This window comes from Piliocolobus tephrosceles, chromosome 8, assembly GCF_002776525.5.
Source record: "Piliocolobus tephrosceles isolate RC106 chromosome 8, ASM277652v3, whole genome shotgun sequence".
Lineage (NCBI taxonomy): Eukaryota > Metazoa > Chordata > Mammalia > Primates > Cercopithecidae > Piliocolobus > Piliocolobus tephrosceles.
The window spans coordinates 76,120,581-76,142,102 of record NC_045441.1 but is presented as its reverse complement, the minus strand read 5'-3'; the positions used below and the strand labels follow the sequence as shown (position 1 = coordinate 76,142,102).

Below are 21,522 nucleotides of genomic sequence, written 5' to 3'. Positions count from 1 at the left end.
GTGGAGGACAGAGGGAGCAAGTGTTAAAGTCTGTGAATCAGGAGCAAGCTTGACTTGGCTTGTGTGAGGAACAGGACGGAGGTCTTCATGCTTGCAACAACAACAACAAAAAACTGAACCGACAGAAGATGAGCTTGAAAAGCTAATCAGGGGTGAGATAATGTGTGGTCTTTTTGGTCTACTAAGTGGTTTAGACTCTGTTCTAAAGGGTAATGAGAAGCCACTGAGGGGTTTAGAATATATTTGAGCTATAGCTTATTAGATAATTTTACAGCCCTCCCCCAAAGTTTACAAATCAAATTTACCCCCAAACAATATCATTTAAATGAATCACATTAACTTAATGTGACAAATGATGCTTCACCGAAACTAAAGTTCTGTTCACAGTGTGACTATCGGGCTGACTTCCCTGGTGCAGGTTCTTCCCAGTTTAGCGGCCTTCATGACCCTGTGTGGGTGATGGCTCCAAGAACCACCCTCCTGTGGCACAAGTCCATCATTACATATTCATGGTTCCTGGGTATGGTCTCTTCCCCCAAGTCTGTCACGACTGTAGCAAAGACACTCCAGCAGGCCTGGAGTCCTACATACATGGTTATAAGGCAGCAGGAAGCAGGCGATCCCTAGCATGGTTTTTCGACTCTCACCTAAAGGAAAACATAAAATAAATGTTTCCATTAGAGAACTCATAGGTACCCCACAATCCCTCAAGAAGGAAACCCACATCCCTGCAAATTGTTTGAAAACCTTGCTCTCACAGAGGATTATTAGGGCAGTGAAAGTATTTTGTATGATGCTGTAATGGTGGATACGTGTCATGATAAATATGTCCAAACCCATAGAATGTACCATACCAAGTGTGAACCCTGATGTGAACTATGGAGTCTGGATGACAATGATGTGTCAGTGTGGATCCATCAGCTGTAACAAATGCACCACTCTGGTAGGAGATATTTACAATGGGGGAGGCTGTGCATGTGTGGGGGAAAGGAGTATATGGGAAATCTCTGTATACTTTCTATTTAATTTTGCTGCGAACCTGAAACTGCTCTTAAAAATGAAGTCTAAAAAAAAAAAAAAAAAAAACCCTTGCTCTACATGCAAAACTAAATGACACTTCAGTAATGAAGGAAGAATATATTTTAAAACTATAACAGCATAAGACAGACACCAAGGCAGCCCCAAAATGGAACACCGGAAAAGAAGTCAGAAAACAGTGGCTGAGGCCTGGAGAAAAGGAGACATTCCCGTGTGTTCTGTCAGTGTTTGAGAGGGGATTATGGGGTGAGGGAGGACTTTATCTGGATGGCAAGATCAGACCCTTTGCGAGGAGAGAGAATAGTACATTCTCTAAGAGCAGAAAGCAGCATGAACAAAGGCTTGGAGACCAGAATGTATTCAGTGTGTGGAGGAGATGGTGAATGCAGCTGACTGGCTGGAGCAGAGGGTTTTAATTAAGGAGCGATGGGGAAAATACACTTGGAATGCCTGGTCCTGCCATTTCAGCACGAATCTGCCCAGTGGGATCAGATGGTGGTATTCATAGCCCTGGACTGTCTTGTTACAGTGCTGGCTGTGGGATCTGTAGCATGGAGGTACTTTCTCAATGTAGCTATTTGTACTGAGCCTGTCACTAGCTTGGTGAGAGGTGGAAATTACTTGACAGTCTCTCCGGGCTCTCACCCATCCAAAGCATGAGAGAGAGTGGGGAGTGTCAGAGTGGGTGGGCGTTGGGGAAAGTGAATTCTTAAGAACTAGAGCTTTCAGTGAAGGAGAATAAAGGGCATTAGGAGGCTTACCCAGAGTTGGGCGGCAGTCATGCCAGGCAAGCAGGCCCCCACAGTGGAATCTCCGAACCCGCACACTTCCCAATAGTGAGCCCTTCACTCCCAGAGTGCTTGATTTGGTATGGAAAAATAGTCTCTCTCTCTCTCTCTCTCTCACACACACACACACACACACACACACACACACACACTCCAATTTATCAAAAATCACTTTGGAATTTTAAATCTCAGCTGATGACCTTTCTCAGAATAAAAAAGTCGCATTTTTGCTCTATGGGTTCCCTATTAAATTGCAAATGTAGACTATTTGGCATGTGCAGTTCACCCATTTAAAGCCATTTGACTTTGTAAGGCGGGGTGATAACATTTTGGATTTCATTTTTGTTTGTCCTATAAGAGTCTTGAGCTTTAGCCAAAAACCCAGGCCTTGGATGAGTGTGCTTTAGACCTCCCTTTTTGTCACGAAGCCAAGTGGACTTGGGAGAGAGGGTGGAGCGGTCTGTTGAGACATGATTTTGAGTTTTGCCCTTCGCCTCTGGAGCCAGGGCCCTGGCCCACGTCCAGCCACACAAAGAGATGATGGTATTTTCTAGGTAATTTTAAGGAGCACAAACCTAAAGTAAAGTCAGGTGGTTTCAAGTCTGCACTGAATTTTTCATGTTAAGGATTTATCATGATTTGGGTTTTCAGCAGAGCTGTATTTTAAATGATGAAGGGAGCTGTATTCCTGTATTCTTCTGGAGACAGGCATGTTTTGGTTGTTTGCTAATGACCTCTGGTTTTGCTTATGGAGAGTTTTGTTAACAATGGAAATTTAGCAAAATAGAATACTTTCTTTCTTTTGTTTTTGTTTTTTTTTTGTTTGTTTGTTTTTTTCTTTTTCTTTTTTCTAAACAATGGGAACCCTCGCAGTAAACTGTCAAAACCAGGCTATGGATATTGGTTATTGTAGCATCATTAATACTGTGTAAAGATAAGTTAGTCACCTTGGCAATCACACATATTCTTCTGATCTTCTGTCTTAGCTCTTAAACAGAGCCTTCGCCTTGCTGTTTGATAGATCCTATTGTTAAGAGAAGAGAACTGCAGAAATGTATTCAAAAATTCTTCATAATTTTTCCAACCTGAGGAACCTATTCAACAGTAATTAGCCTTGAAGGCAGCTGATTAAGGACACCCCAGTAGGGGGCTGCTCTTGAGTTTAAAGGTTAACACCAAGCTCTGTGTGAGAGAGTTTCAGCTTTAGGACTCAGGTCAAGTTCTGCCTACCCTAGCCTGCTTGCTTGCCTTGTCTTTTCATACCCTCTCTCCCAACTCACTCCCCATCTCACCCTGTAGCCACCATTTCTAAAATAAAAAGAAGTCTGCAGAGGGTCACAAAATTAAACCAAATGAAACTTTAAACTCCAGTGCAGAAGACTTCTGTCTCAGGAAAAAGTAGCTGTCTTCAAGGCAAAACTGACTGACTGGATTGAACTGAATTATAATTTCTGGTTCAAACTGAGTTGTGTCCCCGGAGTGGTTTGACCTATTCGTATTAGCTTTCCACTGTCCATCCATATTTGTCCCGATGGTATCAAGAACATCACAGAACTATGGGTATGACTTAAAGCTAAGTTGAAAAGAGGCTCTGCTGTCTTCAGAAAGGGGAATAAGTGTGTATGTGTGTGTGTGTGTGTGTGTATATATATATATATATATATTTTTTTTTTCTTTCATTACAGGCAGCCTGCCTTCTTCAATGGAGGCACGGTATAGCTGATGGTTGAGCCATAGTCATTGATTGCAAAGGGATGTGTTTAGGAAGGAGAGAAATAGCTGCTCAGAAATTGCCTTCTGTCTCTCTCAAATTGCACTGTTGGGGGAATTATGTAAGTGCAGAATTGTGGGGAAGTGTGCCCATGTAGGTGTGCATTAGAGGCCAAGAGGGAAAGAAGAGTCTGCCTTCTCTTCTCCTTTGAGAGTTACGTTAGTTTGTTAGGGCTGCCATAACAAACTACCACAACCTGGTTTAAACAACAGAAATGCATCCTCTCAAAGTTCTGGAGGCTAGAAGTTCAAGATCAAGGTGTCATCAGGGTTGGTTTCCTCTGAAGCCTCTCGTTTTGATTTGTAGGTGGCTGCCTTCTCCCTGTGTCTTCACATGGGCTTCCCTCTGTACACGTTTGTGTCCTAATCTCCTCTTTTTATAAGGACACCAGTCATATTGGATTATTGCCCACCCATGCAACCTCACTGAATCTTAATTACTTCTTTAAAGACCTTACCTCCACAATCTCATATTCCAAGGTACTGGGATTAGGATATCACCATATGAATTTGGTGATGGAGGGAGAGGCTGATAATTCCACCTGTAAGAGCTAAAGATATTACATTATCACAATTGACTCTTGGTTATGGACAAATAAAAAGTTAACCATAATGAACTTCCTATAAGTCCTTTTCACTACCACCACTTCCTAATCCTAGGACTGAAGGGCTCCAGTCTCTCCAAGGCTGAATCCCAGAGGCAACAGAACCTTAAGGGACCCATGGATGTCGAGGGAAAGTATCAGGAACATTGATGCAATGTGGTTAGCATGAGAGGTGGCTTGGCTGATGCTGAATACAGAGACCGATGATCACCATCTTCAGAATACATTTACTGACTGATGCAGGGTATTTAGTTGCCCTGTGGTGCTGGTTTGGATTCAGGCTTCTTTAGAGTCAGTGCTTGTTTCCAGGCATCATTGTTCTTCTCTAGACAAAACATATCAGAATATTTCATGGAAAGATATATTCCTCTCTCTCTCTCTCTCTCTCTCAGTGTCTCTCCAGTTGAAATTTGTGTGTTTCAGGTACATACTGATGCTTTAAGTCAAGGGATAAGTTTATTTGTTTTTAATGAGATAAAATTAATCACACATTTAGTTTCCATTGCTTTGTCCCTGTGGTCCACAGGATATTTCTGGCTAGATTTCCTACTATCCAACTCACTAGTGGCCTGCGTTTCATTACTATTTTTCATATAGCTTTCTTGCTCATAAGCAGTTTCCTGATCTTTTCCCATGGTGTTCAAACATGCTGAAATCTTTGCCATGACCGGGCAGCAACTGTGACCTTCATCAGAGGTTAGATCTCAAGGTACCAAAGTAAGGGGAAGTAACATACTGGAAGCGCAATCGTTAACCCAAGGAGGATGCCAAATCAAAAATCGATTTGAGAAAGTAGAGGTTCAGTCCTGGGGAGTCTAGGAAAGCCCAAGCCCAGAGCATCAGAGAAAGGCTGAAGGCTCTGTTCACAGGTGTCAGGCAGAAATAGGACTGAACTCAAGGTTGCATTCACCACCTAATTACAGTCCATCTTATCTGCCTTCCATTTGCCAGACTGTACGCCAAAGTGCTTGAGACACAATGCCAAGTAAGAAATGGTCCAAAAAATCAAGGATGGTATATCTAAATGGACAGTGGGTGGTCCCTAGACACACACTCATGTAGTAGTATTATGATCTGCTTAGATATTAGTGGTTGATGATTAGATGGGTTAGATTAAAATATCACAAACGAGGCCTAAAATTTGGATTAGCTTGCAAACCACTTGAAGAATCAGTGTGCATCCACACGGACCATTACCACATTTCCCAACCACCCTCAACCAACCGTATCAATCTTCCAACACTTCTCTGTTCAAGGCCATCAACGAATTCCTAATTGCTACATGCAATGGTTTTTTGGTATCATCCACCCCTCATTCCTGCAGCTCTCTCTAGCCCACTTATGTTCCCATGCTTTGTCTAGGTCCTCTCCACTGGTTCTGTCTCTTCTACTGTCTCAGCCCAAATGTTCAAAATTTCCTCCATAGTCCTTCTTCTCCATCCTCCCCACTCTTTTCTTTTTTTCTTTTTGAAACAGGGCCTCTCTCTGTGGCCTAGGCTGGGGTTCAGTGGTATAATCACAGCTCACTGCAGCCTCTATCTCCAGGATTCAGTTGATCCTCCCACCTCAGCCTTCCAAATAGCTGGGACTACGGGTGTTCATCAACATGCCTGGCTAAATTTTTGGTTTGTTGGTTTGTTTGTTTGTTTGTTTGTTTTGTACAGACAGAGTTTCGCCATGTTGCCCAGGCTGGTCTCAAACTCCTTGGCTCAAGCAATCTGCCTGCTTTGGTCTCCCAAAATGCTGGGATTACAGGCATGAGCCACCATGCTGAGCATCCCGGCTCTTTCCTCTCCCACAGCACCTCCTGTGACTGATTCTTTAGTGTGCACTTCAAGCCCACCCTCTCTTTCAACTTCAGACATGTACTTCCACTGTCAGCTTAACCTGAGTGTCTCCACCAGAGGCTCAAACGCACTGTGTTTAAAATACAGATCAGATCTTCCTCTATTTCTCCATTTTTTCTATTTTCTACTCATTTAATGGTATTCATCATGCAGTTGACTGCACTAGAAAGGCTGAAAACACTCTCGTGAATGTTAAACATCTCTGAATCTGTTTAGCACATAGCACATTTATCAATGCACATTTAACACATTAATAGGTAATTGCAGCAGAAAGTCTTAACTACATACCCAAGACTTTTCATAACACACCCCACTTTTCCCCTACCCAAACCAAAATGTCTTTGTTTTCATTATTTCTTAGGACAAATCCTCAGAGTTCACTCAGGCTGTCCGCACCTCTCACCTTTATATCCATCTGGGAATAACATACTGACTTAGCCAGGTTTTTGCATGTTTTGCTTTCCTCTTCTTGACTGTTTTCCTTACCATCTGTCAAAGTCAATGTATCTTTCAAGGCAGGTCCCCTCACCTGCCCTAGATAATACCATCCTTGACCACATCAGACCCTGGTAACACCAACACACCACTGCTGCCCCCAGTCTTCACATTCCTCTGGCACCTAACATCTGTACCACAGAATTTAGCACCTGGCTACATACTTGTTCTCTTTCTTTGGTATAAACAAGGCAGAGAGCCAGTCTATTTTCCAGTGGTTTGCAGACATGGTAGATTTCTCACAGAGTTGTTCCCAGAATTGTGTCTTTGAGGGGGAATTTGTATTCTTCCTTTCTTTAGATGGTAAAAATCCGGGTACCTCCTTGTGATATGATGTGTTTTCCCTTTTGTCTTAGTTATCAGGAAATTTAGAGCTGTTTCAGAACCATATTGTAATAATCAGCTTATCTCAGGATCCTGGTAATAGCTATGTATTCTACCTGCCTTCTTTAGAACTCTGTTGTGTGTTTGTTCTTAATTTTGCAGTATATTTAACTTGTAAGACTCCATAAATCCTTTTAGAACAAAGTAAGAAAACAGATCCCCAAATAAGCAATATTCTTCTCTTATTATATCATAATTTTCATTCTCTTACCTGGATTGTTTGTGCTTGAGAACAAAATCAGATCTTGTATTTCTTTTGATTACCCAAAGTAGAAAGCATATGTTAGGTCCTTTAAAAATCATTGCTGAAATATGTGCTTTGTTAAAGTAAGTTGGATTATTTTAAATTGAGATAGAAACATCTCCTAAAATGACATCATTCTAACAAAGGAACCTTAGCGTGTTTTATTTCTGCTAACGGCAGGAGAAATAAACATCTTCTGATATTTTGAACATTTTGGTAAATGTTCAAAATATCAGAAGAAAAACATGATAAAAATAAAAAGTTGAAGTTTAAGCTATCACCGGCATCTAGACATAAGACTTGAAACAGGCAAGAGGATTAACAAAATCAATAGTTTACTGCCAGTAACACTTACCAGATAACAGAGTGCATTTTTTCCCCGCAACCCCAAAGCCCTGCTGGCTGCCTTTCTAATAAACACAATGTTCAGGTGGTGTCTGACTTATTTTTTTTCTTCCCTTATCCCCATTTTCACCCCCCCTTCCTAACATAAGATGGCAAACATTAAAATTGGCTTTCAATAAAACTACCTGTGCCAGTCATCGAATTCTTTTCTTTCTTTCCTTTTTTTTTTTTTATTTCTTCTTAAAGCTCACCCAGGGAGAATCGTTTGACTTTGAAAGAAACCACAAAAATGTAATCAAAAAGTCACCTCCAGACTTGGCCTATGTTCATACTTCCTGTCCTTTTACCTCCACCTCTACCTTACCCACCCACAAACGTTCATACATTCATCCACCAACACATACTATGGCTGTTAAATATTCATGCAGACTTGTGAATAATTCATAAAAGTACAAACACTTTTGAGACTTGAAATTTATTCAGCTGACTGGGCTTTACCATTGTCCAACAACTAGGGACTTAGTGAGTCCTTTCTTTTGCTCCTTTAACCAGAGGGGAAATGTTTTCCTTTTCATTGTAATGATATACTAAACGAGTTGCCTTCCCCAACCTCCTCCTCCTAAGTAATAACATTGCAGAGAGGGCACACACTTAGAGAGAAAGAGAGAGAGAATGAGAATAACAAATACAACTATCTACATAATTATGAGATCAAAGATGTCCCCACCCCACCTTTCTGCTCTAACCTACATTTTAGTCTAATGTTGGAAGATAAATTAAAGCTCATCTTTATCCCCAAAGTTGCCATTTTTGTACCAAACCAGTGTGGGTCCATCTTGACCAGCCTCCTGTGACCTGAACCTTGCAAATTGTCCAGGACCCATAATTAATACTAGACTATTTTCCCACTGCCACTTCCAGCATCCTGAATCACCTCACCTCACATTTAGAGCATATTTGTTTCTTGAACAGAAATTGATTTCCATTTGGCTTTAGTGAAACAGAATAAGGTAAACAAATCTGCTGCAAAGCAGGAAGCGTATTAAATATATTTTACATTTGAACAAAATATGTTGAACTTCTGCTATTTGTGATTCTCCTTGCTGGTTCTCTCCACCATTAAAATAAATACAAGTAATATCTGTACTCATATTAGATATGATGTAAAATACATAACATTTAGCAATGGGAGATGTGGGAGTGCAGAGCTACATAAAAAACCTCTCCTTGACTCTTTGAAAATGTGTCCTTTATATATATGGTCTATTATTGATGCAAGAAATAGAATTAAACATTTAGATAATTTTACCATTAGATTTTATTAGACCTGTTTGATAGGATAAATCTGGGCACTTTGGTATATATTTCTTGAAAAACATAAAATCTGTCTAAATGTCATGTTTACTAAATGTAGCAAGATCACTAATGTCAGATTAGCTTTAGAAATTAGAAAATGTTAACCGGAGCATGTGAGAAATAAATATGAAGGGGGAATCAAAGTGTAATCCATGGATCTGAGTTTGTATCTGAAATATTTACGCCTTCCTTTAAGAATTGTGTGTGTAGGCCAGGCGTGGTGGCTCACGCCTGTAATCCCAGCACTTTGGGAGGCCGAGGTGGGCGGGGATTGAGACCATCCTGGCTAACATGGTGAAACACCGTCTCTACTAAAAATACAAAAAAAAAATTAGCCGGGTGTGGTGGCGGGCGCCTGTAGTCCCAGCTACTCGGGAGGCTGAGGCAGGAGAATGGTGGGAGGCGGAGCTTGCAGTGAGCTGAAATCATGCCACTGAAATCATGCACTACAGCCTGGGCGACAGAGTGAGACTCCGTCTCAAAAAAAAAAAAGAAGAAGAATTGTGTGTGTATGTATATATGTATATTTAATTTATTTATATATGTGAAATGGATTGTTAGCCAGACGTTAGAGTAAAAGGTTGGCAGTTTAAGGGCAAGAGTGAAAATATTTTGCTACTTAACTTACCCACTACTAAAATGTGTTTGTACAATTTGACATTGAATAAGTAATAAATAAACAAAATAAGTCAAGCCTGCATATTCTACTTTATTTGCTCATTCTTCTTAGTTTTCAAAGCTTCAAGGCACTGATACAACCACATGTCTAGCTGCCTCTAGGTCCAGTCCATCCTCATCCCTGTACACCCTCCTAATCCTTAATACCAGTGTCCACCTCTTCCCTCCAACCTCCTAATGCAGTGTCTAATCAACCTGGCCATCGTAGATATATAGAATGCTTCTTTGTCTAAATAATACCATGTTGGACATGAAACCACTCAGCCATGGTAAAAATAGAGTTGGAGCAAAACAACCAAAGAGGGGCTCTTTTGAACCTGCTTGCCTCCTTTACTGCCACATGATCTTTCAGAGAGAAAGACTATCAGTCCAGAATGAGAATAGCAATCCAGAGAACAGCTGCCTCAATTTTGCTAATGAGCCAGCTTGGCTGAACCTGGTTTTGGAGACATAGTGACTCTCTCTGCCCTCCTCGACTGAAATAAGCAAGAAACCAGAATGCCAGTGGAGCCATAGCCGTTAAAATGGCTGTAAGAGGAATTCAAAAGAGCATCCTTCCTTGCTTCCTGTTTTCACAATGGTTCTATATAGATTTGTGCTATTAAAACACCAGTTTTGAATGAGAACCTTGGGTGGAGCTGATATTCATGAAAATCATACCAGTGAGGGAAACACTCCTTTTATGAATTAAGCAAAGCTTGTAGCTTTTTTCCATGGCTTTAAACACTCAATACTAGTCAAAACCTGTGAATATGTATACATTCTTTTATATGGATAATTAGCTTCTTTATTGGTGGCGCCTCCTGGATTAGGAGGATTCTTCCATGCAAATAAGCAGTAGAGAGAAGCAGTGCAACAAAGAACACCTTTCATGTGGCTTCAGAACTTATTTAGCAAAACTTCTACATTTATAGAGAAGTAAATGCTAAATTCCTGAATTTCTATAACCTTCTTTCAGATCGTTCCATATTAACTAATTCAGATTAAAGTCCTTGCATATTTTTGGTTAATGCACACAAAAAACAAATAGACCACCATACATAGTCTGTTGAGAATAGTTCACCAAAATTGTTTATGTCCAGTTTTGAATTTCTCACCATGATACAAACAGGTAAAGATACCATTTAGAGATCATAGTATTGTTTGAATATTAGTCACAGAAGTTAAGATAAATATAGGATATTTTGTCCATTAGAAGGATCTCAAATTAAGTTGCAAATAAAGTTTTCCAGTGATAGTACCAAATTCATAACACCTCCCTTGGGCCAAAAGAGTTGGTTTTTTGGTTTGGTTTGGTTTGGTTTGTGAGTTTTGGTTTACTTGTTTGTTTAAGCACTTTCTTTTTATGGTGGAAGCCTCCATTTTTGTGTGAGCCTGAAGTTTTGGGGTCCTTTGGTGGTTTTTTAAAAGTGATATTGTGGTCTCACATTTTAATGTTTCCTGGAAGAACTAGCTAGCTATTTATTTTAATTACTTCACAGGAACCCACATGACAATTTTTGAAGGACATTTTCTTATTACTCATTGTTTATTATTTTGGTCATCATTTTTCCCAACAGGATATAGTTTTTAAGGTAAGATTCCATGAGTTTTCCTTTTACTTCGGAATTTATAACTTATAAATTTTACTTTTAGTTTCTGCCCCTTTTCCCACCAACCCACATGGTGCTCCCTACCACACTACCCACCCAAAAGATATTTTCATGGTTTGGGTCACTTAGAGACAAATGCAACCTCAAGAACCACAATATTTGGAGGTGTTAGGAGACATTTTAACACAAATCTTCCTATTCACCAGCCTTCAAAGCACTAAATCCTATTGGGATGCCTAGAGGCGCCTGATAAGAGAAAAGTAAATAATACAGAGGAAAACAACCATTATATTCTCTAGATTTAACTTTGGCACATATCTGACATCACAAATAGAAACTCACCTCTTGTGAAATCATTTTGTTTAATTGATCAGAAAAATCTGCAGGTCTATTCATTTTCAGACATATATTTATAAAACTAAAGCTCAATCTAGAGATCAAGTCTTATTGTAAAACATTGATAAATGTGAGTTTCATTTTTTAAACAGATTTCACTACTTGCCTCTCTTATGTGAATTTAATATTTTTATTTCTTCTCTAATTGATCAAATAAGAAGTTTATTACTAATTCCATAATTTTAACTTTTTCATTGAAAACCACCCTGGTGCATTTTGTACGTATGTTTTCATGAAATACAGAGTAAGAAAAAAATCACTATGATATGAACTCCACAAAACATAAAGGAAGATGGCTTTAATGATAATAGTTACCTTTGGAAAATATTTTTACATACTTTTTTCCATTCTATCCTTACCGCAGGGTAACAAAGCACGTAATAAAGCAGTTATAGAATCACAAAGCTAATAGGAGCCCTTGAGGTCAGTAGCTCCAGCTTTCCATCATAAGATGAGAAAAGTAAGATCCAAGGATGTTAAGTTAAATTTCCCAAGGTCTGTAGTTTTCCACTGTCTCCCATTACCTTTTCTGCTCCATGCTACCTTTGCTGTTCCCATCTTTCAGATAATATAATTACAGTCCCTCACCCAGAGTCATACAAACCTTCAGTGAACTGGACCCCAAATCCTTGCCTTCTAACATCATTTTTTTCCATTCTCCAGTGCATAGCCTGCTGTTCATCTCTGCTGTCTAAAGGACCGTTCCTATCCTATTTCTAGCTTTCAGGAGAAAAAGATTCCTGTTCATCTCACAAGATGCTAAAGACTCCTGCAAATATATGGATAACATCCTCAGGATCATTAACAACAGACTCAGGAAATGAAATAAGCGTGTGACTGCATTATTCTTAAACTGTTTCCACAAGTTACATAGTATGTGCTTAGTAAATATTGGTTGAATTGAATGGAAGAGTAAAAAAAATAGAGGTAACAGGTCTTTTTTTTTTTTTTTTTTAAAGAAGGACTGAAGTTCATTGCTATGTTTTGTAGAAGGACCATATAGTCCCAGTAAATAGAGGATATGCTTAACAACTAGGAAAACCTGAGAACCAAATCCAGCTTTACCACTTAACAACCTTTGTGGCCTTGGGAAAGTTACTAACTTTCCTGAACTGTAATTTTCTTTTCTGTAAATACCGTCTACTTTACAGAGATTTTATGTGGATTAAATTAGACAATGTACATATAGAGTCAGGCACACAACAAACACCCAACAATTTACCCTCCCTTGCCCTTCATGTCTGCCTGGGAGGTGACCGGTAGCTTGCTTCTCTGCTCTGTTTGAGTCAGAGTATTAAAAGCAAGCTGGGTTGTGCCTGGATACTTTACCATTATTGTAACAGCCCTGGAAGCACAAGGTGCCACAGCTTTATTTCATTGGCATGTACCACACGTGCAGTAGGCTGTGTAACAGTGTAGTTTTCCTTTTCCCTTTTAACAGTTTGCTGATACTGAACATGGCATAGAAAAGGAAACACAGGTGAAGGGGGTTTTTTTCTAGTGAAATTTGATTGTTTTGAAACATGTTTTTTACAGTAACTTGCTGTGGAACAGTATTTCATTTGCTAAATGGCCTTGAGAATTTTGTAGAGTAAATCTTTAAAATCATGAAGCTTCTGTAGCTTTCATATGTACAAATAGTATTATAAGATTCATTCTCAAAAGTATTGGTCAAATTTGCCCCCATCATCTCCAACCTTTTCAAAACTTGTAGTATTCTAAAATAAGTGGTAATGCACAAGCAAGCTATCACATGTTTGTGGATCCAGAAATTTATGTCTCGTAAATTAAAAATCTTTAGAATCTTTAGAACCTCATGCTTTTAACTTCTTTATGAAAGTTGTAATACTTTAAAATATATATGAGTTTATGATAATACATGAGTTTACCAATTCTAATACTTCATGATATACATGAGTTTACCTTAAAATCTTTTATATAAAGTATTTGAGACTGATTTTTTTTAATCAGGTCTTCAGATTACCCTTTGAGCCTGAATAAAATAAACTAATAAAATCCCTTTATCAAAAAATACAACTAATATTCAAAGAGCACTATTGCAAGTGACATTTGCCTATGCCCATAGGTTATGCCTGTGCTTTACTTGGCAATTAGTGGTTCATAGATGTCAGCCTATGTGGTACTTTGATAACAAGTTCAATCAATCCTGATCAAGACTTTCCCAACGTGCAAATTTATCAATGTTAAACAGAGTCTTTGAAAATATAAGCCTTCCTCCTTTCTCCCAAACACACACGTACTGTAGCCTAGAATTACTTTCACAGTGACTTTTATAATAAAAGGTTCAGTCTTAGGGTGAAGGCGGATAAGGAGGTTGGAGAAAGCCTAAAGAGCAATAGCATTTCAATCAATACTATTAAATATAAGAAACTGGGTTTTGGTAACATGAACAATAGCAGTTATTTCCAGATACTTAAAATGTGAAGTCTCCAGAATATACTACGGTTTTGGTTACATTCCTCAGAGAAGAAACTACTAAAACAAAAAAGGAAATAAACAAGACACTAAAGATTTACAGGATAATTAAAGAATGAATGTATCAAATAATATCAGTTCCTTAGAAAATGACTGTTTAAAGCTGGGTGGTCTTTTAATTGATCAAAATAAGGATTTGCAATTGTGTTATGTGTTTATTATAGGTCTGTATGTGTCTATCTATACGAAAACCTCTATGCCCTCAGATATACTATCAGCCGAGTTGATGAGGATCCTGACAATTGACTTTTTAAAACATATATAAATCTTTAATACCCTTTGACTTTAAGAAAAATTTGTTATTCATGTTCTTTAACAAATAGTGGGATGGCTAGCTATAAAATCAAGAATTTGCAGTGGGAATAATCTGCTGAGAGTTACAATTTAATATTTATAAGTAGTCAGTGAAGGTGCAGCCACTCCACATTGCCTTTTAAAAAATATTAATAAGGAAAAATGATACAATTATGCTATTTTCAGGTGTCATTGGACAGTTAGGTTTTTTGGAGAAAGTAGTTTGAATCATCTAGTCCAAACAGTGAGAGAAAGAAAGATGCTACAGAAATAGCCAATAAGCAAATAATTCTGGCTTCAAGTCACACTGCAAATATGGTATATAATACATACTTTGGCATTAAAGTATTATAGAATCATAAAATTTAAAAAGCTATAAAGCTAATGTCCAGTTGATCATTTTGTTATCTCAATGTCATATAATTCTTTTCAAATCACACCCTCCATGAGATACTTTTTGAATTAAAAATAAGACATATCTCACTGTATCCACATAGTGGCCCATCTAAAACATTCCGTGTTGCTTTAATGTATTAAAAGTTTGTTCAGTTCTAAGCGGTGATTTTTAAATGTCAAAGAAATACAATTCATGGAAAAAGGACTCACAGTTACTACATTAAATTTTTGCGTGATATTTAGGTTACAGAAGTTTTATTGTTTTCACACTGCTTTTTCTCACTTTCATTTCAGCAGATGTATTTTGTGCATTTTATATTAACTAACAGTTCACTTGGAGAGATCACTCTAATATTTGGAGCCGATTCCCTACAGATACATTCTTTAAACCTACTGTGCAGAAAGGATTTGATTGTTCATGTTGTATGTTATCTTTTCTTGATCAATTTATTACTCTGGCCTGTACAGGCACTCAGTGGAACCCATGAAGAGAGTACAGACAGCTGACTGGATGAAGAAGACATTGGGGAAAAAAACTCCCATTGTTTAGATTTCTGTCAGAGGATATAAGAATACTTAATTTCTTTTATCTCTAGGGCTTTCATTATCATTTAAATTTCATTTTACATTAATTGATCAGGGATTAGTAAAGCCATTATGCAGAAATTAGAATAAGACAAGCCAGATGGAATGAATAATTCATGAAGTCCAATTACGTTTTATTTCTGGTGTACTTTCAAACTTGCCTCTGACTTCTGTGCTATTTTGATGTGACAATATTCACTGGAAATCAAGAGTGCCATTTTAATTTATTGTATCCCTCTGGAGTGGAAGCATTTGTATGCACTCGGGGTTTGTTAACGCATTTCCACACACACCCCCCCAACACCCGAAAGTCAATTTTCGGGATTCTGAAAACACTGGGTGATCTAGGAATACGGTTCATTTTGTACAGAGGTTCAGGGGCACTTCAATGAGACACACTAGTTCAACTGATTGGGGTGAGCTGACCCTATGCAGAGAGACTAAAGGCGTAGGATCACGAAATGATTACCTCCTGGAAGAGCACTAATCCTCTTTAAAATATTTGTACGCTTTCCTCGCTGCAAAAGAACCCTTAAAATGTAAATTTGGCCTAGAGTTGGACTGGAGGTAGCAGCAGCTGTTGCAGCTACAGATGAGGACCACGAGGTGGCAGGGGTTGCCTTCAATGAAAGGGTTCGGGGCGGTCGGGACCGCCGGGGCTTCAGAATATCCCAGCGGGTCCAAGCCGGGCCGACCACGGTTGGGTTTAGGCTCCGAGCATCTTGCAAAGCGTTGCCGGGAGAGAATTCCGAATTAATGGGCAGTCCCGTCCACCTGTCTGGAATGCCTCATACGACTGTGTCTGAAACCGCCTCCCCACCCCCCGTCCCAGCCCCCAGCCCCTTCAGAGGCCCCCTCTCCCCCCGGTATTTATTTATGCCACTGGACAGTTCTAGTCACATTAAAGCTCCGGTTCACCTTCTCGAGGACTTTCATCTCGGGAAGTTTTATGACACTTTGTGAATGTGCAAAGTTTTTAATTAGGCTCTCTAGACAGCCCGAGGCAGCAGCAGCGCCACAAAGTCTTCACGGTCTCTCTGCTTTACAGCACAACAAGCCGCTCTACTCCTTTGAAGACAATGCAGACTATGTGTACGATGTCATGTGGTCCCCCGTGCATCCCGCGCTCTTTGCCTGCGTGGACGGGATGGGGCGCTTGGACCTCTGGAACCTCAACAATGACACCGAGGTGAGCGGCGGCTCAGGCGCCCGAGCCGGAGGGCTGGGAGGGGGGCGCAGTCGGCCACTCGCAGTCTCTCCCTCTTTCTCTAAAACGGCCTGTTTTGGACAGACCTTCCAATTGCAGCAGGGTTGCCGGCCCCCCATTCTTGACTGCCCTGAAGGGAATTGGCAGATGCATTGGCCAAAAATCACTTAATCTCCCTTCATCCCTAAACGGTGGCTGCTCCTGGACAATTAACCACCCTTTTTTGCAAAGAGCAAAACGTTATGCGTTCACACCTTTTCCCTATGGGACAGTACACACAGGCATTTGTCAGAGCCGTGTCGAAATAACTTCACTGGCAAACACTTGGAAAAGAAAGCTTTTGTGGATGTTGATTTTTAGATTGGGCTTTTAAAAGGGGTTATTTGTCAGTGTTTGCTACTTGCACCATTTCTATTTTGAATCCATTAAAGACAATTCTGTTGTCTATTTTTTGTTTAGATCTTTCATCCATTTGATTTGTACCAAGGTAAATATTCCTTGTCTCTAAGATATCAAACTCAGAGGCAGACTTTTACAACAGCCTCTAACTTTGAACATGAATATCAAACTCAGTATTTTTTTAAAAGAGATTTTAACATGTCACATTTACAGTAAGTGAAAGTACCCATTTATTTTAAAAAGCAGCCAGTAATACTGTTTTAAATTATGCTATAAAATTGTATGTTTTAAAAACTATGCCACATGCATTGTTCCATTTTGTCAGTCTTGCAAAATTATTGAGTTGCTAATTCAGCTACTTGGATGTTTTGAGTTTTTTTTTTTTTTTTTAAGCATAAATATTATTGTCCTTCAACTTTATAAAATAAAATAGTCTCTGCATCACTTCTTGGTTTCTGACTCAAGAAAGCTCTCTATAAATAAGAATGGACAGGTAAGAGGAACAAGTGCTGCAAACTATATGTCAAGTGGAGAACAACAGAAAGGTCTTTTGAAGTGTTTTGAGCAGGAAACAGCTCAGCCTTTTTAATTAGGAAGCCCACAGCTGGCGGATCTGAGGAGGAGCATACTTCCCTCCCATTTTTTTTTTTTTTTTTTTTTGCATATGTGTGGGAGGGGGCAGGGAAATATTCTTCAGGTGTTATTATTGACTCGTTGTATCTTCAAGGGTATATACACCTATAATCGCTGCCAAGTAGTTATCTTTTAAAAATCTTTCAATTTGAGTCTGTTTTTCCTTTTAGCTACAAGAACTCTGTAACAAGAAAGAGTTATGTAATGAAGCATCTTTGAAAATAACCAAAAGGCATGAGTACGTGAAATGCCCCATCATTTGGATATTGAAATGTTTATAACATTATTGTTTTTATTAGAAAGATGTTATTACCCTATATTGTAAGGGTTTCCCAGAGTCTTCATCACTGTTTATTAAAATCATATTGCTTGTATTTGCTAGGAGAAATTCATTCATTTAAAGCAACCAAAAAAAAAGAACAACATTTTCCTGATTGACTTAGGAGACCACTGTATTAGAAATCCAGCTTAGTTGAGATAAGGTTTAGGTGATACCCAACTACAATGCATATGAAGGGAGAGTGAGTGTTCTACAAACTCCTTAATCATTCCTATGTAACTGTTTTTCTTTAAAAATTTTTTTTTTAGGTAAAATTAATGTCTCAACATTGATAAACGTAATTTTTTTCCCTTCTCTCTCTAGGTATCAAGAGACAACCACCTAAGAGTTTTATAGCTAAACATGTTTTTAAAATCAGTTTTGATCATGCAAACTGTTTAGTTTTATAGTAAACATAATTCTGCTTTCACAATAATAGTAGAGTTACATTGAGTCCAGCTCAAATCCAGTAATTAACCGAACACTTTTTAAAACCTTCAAATCATTTTTGCCTTCTGGCAAGTTGAACAAGATTTTTCAAATATTTGTCAGATTAAAAACTAGATTTGTTTAAAAAATCTGAATTATAGTACAGCAGTATGTTTTGTTGTTGTTGTTCATATTATTGCATTTTTGGACCACGTTATTCCATCTGTTCCTATGCAAGGATAGTTCATGTTTCCCACCTCGGTATTTCTGATTTCTACTGCTTAAGGTAATAATTTATGATATATAAATCTTGTCTTTGCAATTAAAATGACTGAGCCAGGAAAACTGTGGAAATATTTGTGAAACAAAATACAAAATAAGAGACAGAGAGAACATATGAATTGTTTTTTATTATTCATCAACTTTGGAAAAGTCATTACTGATCAGATTAATGCAAATATATTTTGTCATTTTCTTCATGCATTTATGAATTTTCTAGCATAATACAGGCTGTGATAATTATTTTCTATCATTTATAATATCTATGAAAAGAATCTATTTTTAAATGTTTAAAATACTGTTTCAGTTTGTTATAGTAGTTATATTCCAAATAAATAAAATTCTTGAAAATGTATTAGGCATTATTTTAAATGTGTCACAATGTCAGTTTATTTTCAGTTTTTTTGTTATATTCATATTAAGATTAAACATTTTATTCTATTTTTAAGATTGTTCATAGATTACCTAATTCTATTCAATATCAGATTGTTCATGGAATTAGGTAGTAGAATTAAGAAAGAATCCTGTGGTATTAAAAATTAACTTTGAAGAGTCTACAGCTGAATCACAGATTTGTTTTCTGGGCAGCACAGTAATAATAAAATGTATTGACAGAATTATGATCCATCTAAATTCACATTGTTTCAGCCTTTGAAAGATTTGGTTAAAAATTCAGACTCTAGCTTGCACAGCAGGTACTTTTATTATAGAAATTGTGTATTTTTAAAAAATAAATGAGCCGGGAACTTTTGGGTTTTTTTGTTGTTGTTGTTCACAATTGACATACAGTGATTTAAGCAGGTGAAAGAATTTTTATTGATTTCAAGATTAAGTTTAAACATAGATTCTTACATATGATGGAGTTTTTATTGCTATTTTAAAGATAGGTATTGGGTCAATAATTTTGTATAAACAGATGGTTTCAATTCCCTGAATAACAGAATGCCAGTGGTACTAAGCCACAGTACATGTTGTGTTTCCATTCTAATGTGACATTTTTATTAGACACAGGTCTTAAACAGTGGCATGAGATGATCTTAGTGGCCCCCTTTTCACCATATTTTTTCTTTTTGTTTTAATATTTACCTTTTCCTCTCTTAATGGCATGTTGTCATTTCCTATTCAACGTTCTTGTAAAAGGCTCAAGAGATCTGAGCTTTATGTCAATTATAAACTTCTAACCTTGAAGACAAGCTTTCACACAACAGATAATGGAAGAGAGGTAGACACACTAAAAAGTCTTTCCAAATACTGAGGTTCTTGGAACAAATACTACAGGTTCCATTGCAGCACCTCCAGTTCACTTTAATTATTATTACTATTATAATTATCAATGCTTTTAGATTTGAAGTGTTTATTAAAGGAGATATAAGGCATTTTCTATGAGTGGGTGGCTGTATTTTTTCACGATGTCACCCTGGAGATAGTGCCAAAGCTGTGGATTGCTTATTACACTTCGGTACTGCCAGAGGGAGGAAGACAGATTTAACAAAAGAGAGAGAAAGGGAGAGAGAGAGAGATAATTTGAGTTTTTTGAAATTTTTTTTTACCTTTATGTTTTCCTTTCTTCTTCTGATCATCTCCTCCCTGATGAGGTTTTGAGGGATCAATACATATGTTTACATTTTCCTCGAAGACTCACATTAATATGACTTTTATTCCACCACACACCCCCTTTCTGCCTTTTTAGTATCCTTAATATTGGTAAATCCTGAGATCTCTCTCTCTCCATCTGTCCATAAACTATGACCCGATGGGGAAAGATCCCATTTAGCTCCTGTATTTTTTGTTGGATGTACACTTGTCATAATCCAAAGAAATATCCATGCCACTTACTGCCCGGTGACTATATAAAAAGACTCTCCCTCCTTTTCTTTTTTTGTTAAAATGTCTCTTCTCTCTACCCCTTAATTCAGTGGAGCATATGATTTAAGAACAATGAGCCCTTTTTCCCCCGGCACAAGGGATGAATATTACTTCATGCACCTGAAGGCAGTTGGTGACTCATCCAGTTAAACGTATTATTGCAAATTTGTATATTTAAATTCATATTCAGAGATTCTCTTATTCTGTTGTAAACCCTTTGGCAGGTTCCAACAGCAAGTGTGGCCATTGAGGGAGCATCCGCCCTAAACCGTGTTCGTTGGGCCCAAGCCGGCAAAGAAGTTGCTGTTGGGGACTCGGAAGGCCGTATTTGGGTCTATGACGTTGGAGAGGTACATGTGTATTTGTTTGTGTTGTTGTTATTGTTTTGACTTGTATATCTACTTTAGAGACCTAGTGAAATTATTGGCAAGACCTTGTAGGCCACAAGGACCCTCTATAATATGCTTGCAAATTTCCATTGACTTCAGTGCTAGTTTGGCGAGACTTCTGTAGGGCCTAATTTGATCTTCTGCCTCCATGCACAGGACACTTATGTTAATGATCTGAGCTCCTTTTAGAGTGCTGTAGAATGTCCCATCATCCTGTGATGGAGAGTGGCACTTCCCACTAATTTCATGAGAATGAAAAGTTTAAAGGCCGGGTGCGGTGGCTCACAGCTGTAATCCCAGCCTTTGGGAGGCCGAGGTGGGTGGATCACAAGGTCAGGAGTTCAAGACCAGCCTGGCCAACGTAGTGAAACCCCATCTGTACTAAAAATGCAAAAAGTAGCCAGGCGTGGTGGTGGGCACCTGTAATCCCAGCTACTTGGGAGGCTGAGGCAGGAGAATCACTTGAATCCAGGAGGCAGAGGTTGCAGTGAGCCGAGATTGCGCCATTGCACTCCAGCCTGGGTGGCAGATAGACTCCATCTCAAGAAAAAGGAAGAAAAGTTTGCCAAATACATCATGCTAAAATTGAATTTGGAAATTTTTGTTTACTTGAAAAGTCAAGTTTTGGTTGGTATGTTCAATTAATATATATACTATTTTTCTTTAATTAAACTGTAGCCAATTGAAAATGA

At 38.4% G+C, this 21,522-nt stretch overlaps 1 protein-coding gene across 7 annotated transcripts in view; it reads left to right on the top strand.

Moving 5' to 3' along the window:
* The window catches only part of DYNC1I1 (dynein cytoplasmic 1 intermediate chain 1), a 342,240-nt gene that overhangs the window by 302,967 nt on the left and 17,751 nt on the right, over positions 1-21,522 (top strand). For all 7 annotated transcript variants that reach the window (XM_023226604.1, XM_023226602.1, XM_023226607.1 and 4 more), the window contains 2 exons: positions 16,358-16,498; positions 20,666-20,791. In XM_023226604.1, the coding sequence (XP_023082372.1) occupies positions 16,358-16,498; positions 20,666-20,791 (267 nt within the window). The remainder of the gene's footprint in view (positions 1-16,357; positions 16,499-20,665; positions 20,792-21,522) is intronic.